Here is a 10,972-nt window from a genome sequence, read left to right on the forward strand (position 1 = left end):
GGTTCGATTTCTCTTTTCTGCAACACCATTTTGTTGTGGTGTTCCAGGTGTTGTGAGCTAGGATTGAATTCCATGATCTACTAGATAGTTTTGGAATTGTAAATCCATATACTCACCACCTCGATCAAATCGAAGTGTTTTAATTCTTTTACTTAACAAATTTTTTTTGTCTCAGGCTTAAATTCTTTGAACTTTTCAAAAGTTTCAAACTTATGACTGATTACGTAAATATAGCCATATCTAGAGTAATCATCAATAAAACTGACAAAATACTGATAGCCTCCTCGAGCTTTAATATTCATCAGACCACATAGGTTTGAATGTATAAGTTCGAGAGGCTCTTTGGCACGAAGACCATTGTCATAAAAAGATCTTTTAGTCATTTTTCCCTCAATACATGATTCACATGGAGGTAAAGAACTATCTTCTAACTGATTTAGATGACCATTTTTTACCAATCTCTCAATCCTATTGAGATTAATGTGACCAAGTATAAGGTACCAAAGATAGGCATTAGGAGAAAATTTCCACTTCTTATTTTGAGTCTCAACCATTTTAAACATCTCAATATTTAGAAGGGCTCTTGCTTCAGTTGGTTTTAATATGTACAAGTTATTTTCAAGTCTTGCAGAATATGAACACCTCTTGAATAAACAAACACTTCATTACATTCAAAAGATATTCTGTACATATTTTCTAGCAAACAGGAAATGGAGATCAAGTTTCTTTTCATCTTAGGTACATAATATACATTCCTAAGTAAGATAAAATCATCTCTAAAAAATAGCTTGACATCTCCCACTGCTTGAGTTGAAATAACTTCACCCGTTCCCACCTTGAAAGTCATTTCCTGTTTAGAAAGTCCTCTCCAAGAACTAGTTTCCTGTAGAAAAATGCAAACATGATTAGCGGCGCCTGAATCCAATATCTAGGTACGGTGAGTATTCTCCACTAGACATGTTTCAACTATTAGTAAATCAAATTTACCTTGTTTTTCCTTTTCTGCTTTCTTTTCAGCCAAATACTTTAGGCAGTTACGCTCCCAGTGCCCATCTTCACCGCAATTGAAGTATTTTCCTTTGGGAGTTTTGTTTTTGTTTTTCTTGACAGTGATTTTCTTTTTCCCTTTTCCTTTTTTCTTCATTTGTACGGATTTATCTTTCGAAGAAGAAGGAAGATACTTCTTATTATCAGTGGGTTTCGTTCCAGACGTAGACCCTTTATAAAACTTCTTAAGTTTAAAAACAACAATTATTTCTTTTTCTTCAGTTTCATCATCGACTGATATGTCTGTAACTCATTCTACAACGTAGTCAAATTATAAGTAATTTTGTTCATAACAACATTGGTTTTAAATGGTAGATAACTCTCTGGGAGAGATTCCAATATCATACTTACTTGACTCGTCTCATCTATCATCTCCTCATGAGCCTCAGCAATATTAAAATGGACCATCATATCGAGAACATGTTCTCTTCGTTAGTTCCATCTTTGGTGTGAGTAATGTAAACATACTTAATGGCTTCATGTCAAACAGAGGATGGCGGTTGCCCGAACATCTCTTGAAGCGACACCATTATCTCACAGGCGGTGGGCATAACCTCATGCTTCTTATTAAGTACATCAGATATACTTGCTAAGATATAGGCCCGAGCTTTCTCATTAGCCCTTGCCCACCTATCATAGATGTCTCAAACATTTCAGTTCACTGTTGTACTGGGAACTGGAGGACATCCCTCCGTCAACAAAAACCTCTCAAATCATCCACAACTAATATCGTATTGATGTTGGATTTCCAGTTTGAATATCCTTCACCATTAAATTTATCGGAAGCTTGCAATTATATGATTGAATTCGACATTGCTGAAACATTTTAAACAAACTCTATTAAATAATTATGTATCTAAATCCATTTTTAGCAAAATAATAAAGTACCCAATAAATCTCTATTTATTTACAAGGATACTTTAGTGATTTAGAACAATTGTTACCAAGGGGCAGTCAAGAATTCCTTCACAGAAGCAAGACATTTCTTGACCAAATACTATATCAGAATAACTTTTTACTCCTATAGTTCTTTTGGTTATCGTTTTCGGTCAAGATCTTTACTAACAATTAGTAATTCTTGTAAGTATGACCCACCATTTTCAGATCTTATAGAACGGTATGAATATACCCCCAAAATAGAAGACAATATCCAAGACAGAACTATATGACCCTATTCATTTTACTGAAGCTTGGGTTGTTCCAAATCCTATGTTACAATCCTCCGAGGGGATCGCTGTGGTTAACGACTAGCTAGTGCCGCCTAAAAACGACAGCATATGCAACATAGGAATCTCACGGTTCAAACTAATGGAGGAGACCATAGGATAATGTTGACACATTTCCTTCACCCACTTACTATGAACTACTTCACTCATTCACCTTGTTATTGACCCATGCAAACACTTTCTGAATGGAGCAGTCGTGGTAAAAACGACACGAAGTCGAGCATGGATCTCACGGTATGAACTTTTGAGGATGTGAGAGCTAATAACTATATATCGAATATATTGTTAATCTCCCACTGAAGTGTTCTATGTGTTTGGGTATTTACTTAGGTATAATACGACTAAATTTAAACAACCTAAGTCTAAGTGGTTTAAACAAGTATAACGCTTATAATTAGATTTTAACCTACGATGTCTAAGTGTTTGAACCATTTTTAAACCTCACACCACTCACGTAAGCTCATAAAATCCATTAACAACGCTCAATCTTTCAGTCATAATCCCTAGGTAGGAGGTGTTCCGTAAACCGTCAACTTAAGTACCCCCAGCCTTAGACAGGTTTATGAATTGATTTGAGTTTGTAACCAAATTTTATAAAGTAACAATCTATTTTAATGATTAAAACTAGTTGTTAACCTAAGTGAACATGCAACTGTTCTTTGTTATGGATTTTAGACATCTAACCCAATTTTATAACAGCTTACAAAATTTTAGACATGCTAAACATCCACAACATTCAACAAAGGCATTCAAAATCTAATATAACTATTAGATTAAATAAAAGAAACCCTAACATGAATAATATATATTATAACATTTTATAACATACTTTCAATGCATGTAACATGCTTCCTACGGTGGGGTTTTAAATCTACATGACATACTGTATGCATATACATGAATTATTTAATTATTACATACATCACATGCGTAAACAATTAAACACAAACTGATATGCTTTTAGTTTTGGCATAAACAAGCAAACAAAAGCCTAATTATTATAAACAGCTTTAAAATCGCTTCTGAACCGCTCAAACCGCTCCAAACCGAACCCAAGAAACTTGAACCGAACTGAAAAAGACTGAACCGGACCAGCCAAAAACCCTTTGAGGTTGAATCGGATGGGACCTAGAGAAAATCGGTCGAACCAACTGCTCGTGTAGCACTGAAGTCTATCGTCTAACACGATCGCCTAGTGTCGGGCAGAGGTACACGATCACTTAGTATCGAGCAGAGGTACACGATCGCTTAGTGTCTTCTATCTATCGTATAGTATCATCGTTTAGTGCCTGGGTGGAGCTACACGATTGCTTAGCACCATCGCATAGCGCCTCTTGTCATCGTTTAGCGTCCGCCACAGCTACACGATCGTGTAGTGTTATCGCATAGCATTTCAATGCATCGTTTAGCTCCCACAAGTACACGATCGTCTAGCGTATAACATCATAACAACCAGCACCCGTAGCTACAACGATCCGTTAGCTTTTCTTCACATCGTTTAGCACAGTGGAGGCTAGACGATGTCTTAGCGTTTAAAACCTTAACAACGATATTTGAGCAGAAAGCTGAAAAATGGAATTGTGGCTCGACCCTCTTCACTTGTTTCTTCAATTAACATCTTAATTTCAACTCTAATGACTCCAAATAAATTACAAACTCTTGATAACCACATGTAAGTTCATGAATCAAAGAGCCAATTACAAATTTAATTAAGAAATTAAAGAGAAATAAAAATGCCAAATTGAAAAAAACCATATCAGTAAGACTCAGTTTCATATATCTCATGAAAAACACCCACCACACCAAAAATTAAAAGAATTGAATGGTTATATGATGCTCTGAAACCAATTGTAAGAGTATATGAATATGAGCAAAAGTAACAAGGATCAATAAGTATTTAATTCATTAATTTTGGCAAAACTAAAAAGCATGTTCATTCTAATATAAGAGGGTTTGAAGGTCAATACCTTTGTAGAACTCGATTTCTCAGTTGTTGTCTTCTCCAAAACTTTATCATGAACTACCTCAGAATCTTCCAACAGTATCCTCTTTAGAATGAGTTGTGGGACTCAAGAACAGCTGAAACAAAAGGAAAACTTGGGAGAAGCTCACTGCATCAACCCGTTTGAAGAACTCTTTCTTCAGCATGATTTTTTCTAAAAAAAAAACTCTTTGAATGCATGCCTCAAATTCACTCCAACTTCTTTTATTTATTGTAGGTTAACATGCAAAGAAAATGGCTGCATGAGATGCAGCTCATGCTTGGAAGTAATTGAAGAAAATGTGAATGGTTTTTTAGTGAGCTAGTTAAAGATGGTAATGGAAAAACTCATTTTCCCATTTGTGCAAAATTTTTGTAATTTTTCAATTTTTCCAAAATGATTTCAAAATCAATTTGATTTTAAAACTGAAAATATTATTAGTTTTGTAAAATTAATTTCATAAATTAATTTTCTAATAAAATTAATAAAATAATTATTTAAATATTCTAATTAATTTAATATCAAATATTAAATAATTTTTACACAAATCCACCTTCATATATTTAAATCATATTTAAATATAAATTCTCTTATTCCGTTTAATTCTAATTGAACGTTTCAAATTAACTTACAAATCTACTCTAAAGCTTATCCATTTACGAGTAGTAGGGGACCTCGCGAACCTACAGATCAATAGGCTCCAATGATCCGAGATTAATTGGGTAAACTCATTATATACTGAATTAATCCTCATTCGTTAACTAATGGGTCATTCCACTAAACCCATTAGTTGAACTCCCTCACTGTAGATATATTATGTCCACTTGTGTTAACCATAATCAGTAAGTCGATCCTTCACAGGTTGTTTCGGTGAAGGTCAAGATCACCGTTTTACCTCTGTGAATACATCTTATTCCTTAAGTTTCTACTGATCCTCTAATGAACAATTTTTTATTCACAATACCTATGAATCAAATCTTTTCTCTTTCATGAGAAGGCGGGCCTCGATTGTTCAAGACCTGAAATCAGTACTTAAGAGAACAACCTATCTACTAACCCTAAATCGGTAGGAGTGAATTCCATCTTGCAGAGCTATGTCCCCAGCTATTCATCTGGTCTTATCCCCAAAATGGAAGGATTATTGAGCAGTGTTGTTGGACTACTCTCATCCATGCAAATCAAAGGATAATCCCGAACAAATAGGAGTTCATAGCTAGCTCAGGATTAAGATTGAGTTAACCTAGGTTACTTAATAATGAAATAGTTAGTTTTAACAGCAAATGATCGTTATAAAGAAAAGTGACTATTTTCGTGGTCCAGTCTATATGCAAACTCATTGCATAGGATGCTCCCACTCACATGTCTCTACATGAACGATCTGTGGATACATCATTTGTAACACTTTACAACTCCTTGCAACAACTACAGCATGGGCCACATCCAATAGTGTTACCAGGATGAGATACCAAATTTCATCCATATACTTATTAGACCATTTAAGCTATATACTTTTAACTTGATCCTGTTTATGTCACCATATAAAGTTGAAGTATTCAGACTATAACCATGGATATGTTTATTGGATTTTCATAATAGAATGAAAAATTAACATCTTTATTGAATAAATTACTCAATAATATTTCATTAATAAATAGAATGTTTAACACGAACTGCGAATTCTAGGACATTCCCAACAATCTCCCACTTGGACTAAAACTCCAGTGAGAACAAATATATACAATATAATGTTGAGAAACATCATGGGAAAATGCAATAAACTAGGGCATCTATAACACCATAGATATTCTCCCACTTGCTCTAGATTACACTACTTGGAGTCCTAGTCAACCAGGTGGCCCTCGAACACTTTAGTTGAGAGGACCTTTGTAAATGGATGGGAGAACTGGTCCACAACGAACGGTGGAATTGGTCGATGAGGTACTGTTTGAACGATAGACAAGACCTAAACAGAAGTGTATGACTCTAATACCATGTTAAAATTTATTAATCAGAAGTGTATATTATACAAAAGAGTAAAGGAGGTTTAAAATACAAAGTATACATACTAAATATATGACCTAAAAACTCTCTCTAATCTAACTAATTGACCACAATATACCACAGTATACATTCACAGTTCAAAAATAGCCTTTGTTTAATGGAAGTTTTATTTATCTTTGAAAAAGCATATGTTGTTTTCTTAATTAAAACTAAATTAATGAATTCAACAAAAAAAAAAAAAAATTGAATCTATAACTTGAAGATTAAGCCTCAAAATCTCTCTATTTTTCAATTGGACTCTAAATTCCAACTTTTTGCGTTTTTATCTTATTTTTCTCAAATTTTTTAGTTTGAGTATTTAATGTTAATGTCTATTAATTAATTTAAAAGAAGTATATTAAATTTAGTTAGTTTTGTTCTTTTTTTAAGTCCAACACAATATAGAAGGTAAGAGATTCGAATCTTGATCAAATGAAAATAAATTCATTTGTTTTCACTAATATTTTTCCACTATTAAAACTGATTGGAAATTTTCACATCACAATTTTAAGATAGTGTAGCTCAATTGACATAAAATTGTGTAGACGACCAAGAGATTTGTTGTTAAATTTTGTCACTCCTATTGTACTAAAAAAAATAATTTAAACTTAACACTAAAGTTTTGAGTTTAGTCATTCCAATTTTGGTTCATTCATTGGTCATTCCAAAATGTCTATAGAATAGACCTTCAAACACAACAATGGCATCAGGAAGCTTATCAGACTCATAGAGAGAAACGTTTCTCCATGGCCAACATGACATCCTTTTGAGTTAGCTCCAATCCCCACCTCACCATTAAAGAAAGTTCGACTATATTAGTTGAAATATGCTTTCTAATAAAGTCAAATCTCATAAATCATTTTCACCTATCCCCTACAAGTAATCTAATCATATTTAATGTGATATATTTTCTATTTATGCGGCAATCATCACATATTTTTCATTTGCCAAGCTTTAACACACCGTTGAGTCTAGATCATAGCTTTAACACACCGTTGAGTCTAGGTCAATTTGTGAAGTTCAATTAAATATGCATATGGTCGGACAAAATTAAACTTTCGAAGTCGCAAGATACCAAATTACTTCTTACAAAATTTCTGATGACATTTAATAGCCTTTTTTTATTATTATTTAGAAAATCACATTTAATAACTTAGGCTACATTGTTTTGACAACCAAATACATATTCATGTTAAATGGAAAAAAAAAAAAAGTAATAAAACCCTATTTGAAATTTGAAATACTAAAAAATTTAGTAATTTAGTTTTCAAAATCTATCTATTTAGTCAGTATAGAGCTTCATTTGACTTGTGATCGAAGTAATTTTTATCATAGTTTGACATAAATAAGAATATTACTTTTAGATAGACAAAATAATTTTTTAAAAATAAATTTTATCATTTAAAATGTCATACAATCATTTAAAATATGAAAAAAAATCACTTCAAGTACTTTTAAAACCTATTCTTACAAATTCAAAGATTAAAAAGTTGACTTTTGTAAATTTAAAACTAAAAAAAGGACTACAAAGGTAACTTTTCTATAATGATGATGATAATAAGATGAAAGATTAGGACCAAAATAATTTAAGTATTATTTTATCATAAAATTATAATGGTTGACATACTTGTAACATTCTGCTAAAGTATATTAGGATTCTTTATACAATCTTTCCATTATCATCATTCAAGCTAAAAAATTCAAACAGTTAAGAAGCTATAAGCAAAAGAGAGAGAAACAAAAGAGAAAAAGGAAAAATTCCAAAAGAACCATCCATTTCAAGGATTGAACTTCATTAGATCAACATGAAGTAACAAAATGCATCATAAAAAGGCTTCTCCTCAACACAGTTGATACGAGAAAAAAAGGTTTCTTTTCCTTTTTTTTTTTTTTTTTTGGTTGTTCTTTTTGGTTGATGGGATGGCACATCTCATTCATAACTGTGACTGTTCAGAAAGAAGGAAAAAAAAAAAAGGAAAGAAAAAGAAAAACTAGCAGAGGAATTCCAAATGAAAGTAGCCTATCCTATAATATTGCAAATGTGATTCTTAAACTACAACACAATGTAACATCACATTCCCCTCTCTTTCCCCCTACTGCTCCTTGTTTTCCTCTGCTTTTTTCTCCTCTTCAGCAGCAGCAGCACCAGTCGCCACCGTCTCCACCACCTCCGGTACTGCCGTGGCCGCAGTCATCAGAGAATCAAACTTCTCAGACTTCCCCAGAACAATCTCAATCTATCACAAATTGAACCCAAAATAATTCTCAGAATCTCAAATTTACATCAGAAGGGACCAATGTAACACAACTTGCAGATCATATAAAATTTAACATCACTTTTGTTTTATTCAGAATCAAACATGCCTTGATGCCTTAAGTGATAAAAACCCAATTAAATTTCTCGAACACAGCAGATAATCATCCCAAATCAATCAATCCCACAGGAATAATATCTCAACATTCATAACTATTTGACATAGCCATTCAATCTATTGCTTATTTATCAAGTATTAAAGGCTTCATCAAGGTTAAGATGAACAAACCTTAGCTTTCTGAACCAAACGACCTTTGTTCTCATCTTTCATGCCGACTGTAGAAGTTAAAACTTCTGTTTCGTAACAAAACCATATCATTATCAACATTAATTGTTATCACCATTAAAGATACTAACACTATAGATAAACAAATGTATTACTCTTTTCCGTAGCCAACCCATTGTTCTTAAGAATCTCCGCAATTGTGACAACAGTAGTAATTGCTGTAATGATTCAGAGGATTTGAGCCAAGAAAACCAAAAATTCGTCATATATATATCAATAAGAGAAAAAAGAGTTAAAAGATGTACAAGAAACGACACAGTACCCATTCCCAAAGCAGAAAGCTCAACTTCATTATGCTGTTGAATGTACCTCTAAATCAAGAACAATTTTAGAGCAAACAACGATTAGAATTTCCGATCAAACCACAACTAAACAACGTAGAAACTGAAATTAGACGATTATACAGATAGAAATACTCAAATCGTAATAGGAATCTAAAGAACAACACCGATTAATGATGAATCGTTCATACATTGAGGATTTCGATTCCAGAACCAAACAAGAACATCATAACGAAATCGGGATTATGTTCTCAGTCGTTATAATCGAAGAAGTGAAGAGGTGAAAGAAGGATTTATGTATACCTTAGCGAGATTAACGTAGAAGAAGAGGGGTTTCTTGGTATTGGAAACCTGAATTCTGTTTTTCTTCTGTGTTTCAGTGGCTGCGGCTCCCGATACTGCAATCGTCGCCATTGATTCTTGATTGTGTTTTTCAGTTTCTCACTGTGTAATTCTCTTTTCTTTCTCTCTCACGCAGATCAAACGAAATAGAGAGAATATTTTCTCTTGAAATTCTCGGGAAAATTCGTTAAGAGCGGGAAAATTGAAGGGAGGGCGCTGAGGGCTTCGGGAAACTAGCTGCAAGTCGTTAAGAAGAAATATTTTATAGGGGGAGAGAGCGGGAAAGTGAAACGTGGCGGTGGTTTGATTGGGTGGAGAAGATGGAAGTTTGTTGACCGTTATTAGCGGAATAGGAGATGGTCAAAAGCCGCACTATTTGTAAAGGCAGTTATTTTTCAGAGATTCCCGAAGTTCTTTCGCCTATTTTTAGATTCCCCAAATTACCCTTTTTTTGGAGTATATTTTTATCCCTCTTTAAAGAGAGATGACTGAGTTTTTCGGTGGACATTTTTGTCATTTTCTTTTTAAAACGTCTTTACTAATTTAAAAATTTTAAGGAGTCGTCTAAGGTTTTATAAATGTCCATAAATTAAAAATATCTAGGAATAAAATTGATGAAAATCTATGATGAATGTGTTTGGTTGTGCCATGAGAATGTTAGCGGGATTTTATGGAAATAAATTATTTTTGTATTTAATTTGTAAAATTAATCTTGAAAATTTTGTAAAATTTAAATAAATTAATTGATAAACAATAAATTCAATTCAAAGTTTTACAAAAATTAATTATTTAACAATCAAATAATAATATTAATTAAATTATTAATTTCAAATATTTGTACAATGACAAGTTTGTTAATTAAAATTATTTGATTACATAATTGAATGAATTTATATAATTATGATAAGCAACTAATGAATACTAACTAATCAATGATAAGTTAATTATAGTTATTAAAAAAATAAATTCATATTTATATTAATTATAGAGATCATTAACTTACTATAAATATAATTAATTAATTAATTGATAGTTTTATTGTATCAGTTATTTACGGTTTATTGAAAAATAAAGTATGAATATATATGTGTCTATATAAACTAATTTATTAAACTAAATAAAAATTAAGTATATATTAAATTGTTTTTTAATATATATATTCATACTTTATATATAATTAATTAATTAATGCATTAATATGAGTCGTTAGATTCATAAACTATAATTTAAAGTTTTATATTTAATATGAATTTAATTTTCATATAGTAAATAATTTTAATTAATTAATTATAATAATATAATAAAATAAAAAATAAAGAAATATATTAATAGAGGAGAGAGTATGAATGAAGAAAATTGTAACACCCCAAATTTTTATTATTTATGTAATTTCAGTAATTTTTATTAATTAAGCATTTTTTGAAATTTTTGGACTTACGTGTAATTGCGGGAAT

General features: G+C 31.9%; 1 protein-coding gene across 1 annotated transcript; it reads right to left on the reverse strand.

Annotated features, from left to right (window-relative positions):
* Positions 1-8,205: 8,205 nt before the first annotated feature.
* On the reverse strand, positions 8,206-9,731 carry LOC120069542 (uncharacterized protein At2g34160-like). Its single transcript, XM_039021331.1, has 5 exons — positions 9,480-9,731; positions 9,158-9,206; positions 8,991-9,053; positions 8,839-8,903; positions 8,206-8,532 (listed from the first exon to the last, which is right to left on the reverse strand). Exons 1-5 carry the CDS (start codon positions 9,588-9,590, stop codon positions 8,389-8,391), a joined length of 432 nt encoding a protein of 143 aa, XP_038877259.1. The 5' UTR covers positions 9,591-9,731; the 3' UTR covers positions 8,206-8,388.
* Positions 9,732-10,972: the final 1,241 nt, after the last annotated feature.

Source organism: Benincasa hispida, unplaced genomic scaffold, assembly GCF_009727055.1.
Source record: "Benincasa hispida cultivar B227 unplaced genomic scaffold, ASM972705v1 Contig482, whole genome shotgun sequence".
Classification (NCBI taxonomy): domain Eukaryota; kingdom Viridiplantae; phylum Streptophyta; class Magnoliopsida; order Cucurbitales; family Cucurbitaceae; genus Benincasa; species Benincasa hispida.

Coding starts and splice junctions, on each gene's coding strand:
- LOC120069542 (XM_039021331.1), bottom strand. CDS start 9,590: ATGGCGACGATTGCAGTATCGGGAGCCGCAGCCACTGAAACACAGAAG. Junction 9,207..9,479: donor TCTACGTTAATCTCGCTAAG/GTATACATAAAT, acceptor TTCTTGATTTAG/AGGTACATTCAACAGCATAA. Junction 8,533..8,838: donor GTTTGGTTCAGAAAGCTAAG/GTTTGTTCATCT, acceptor AATTTGTGATAG/ATTGAGATTGTTCTGGGGAA.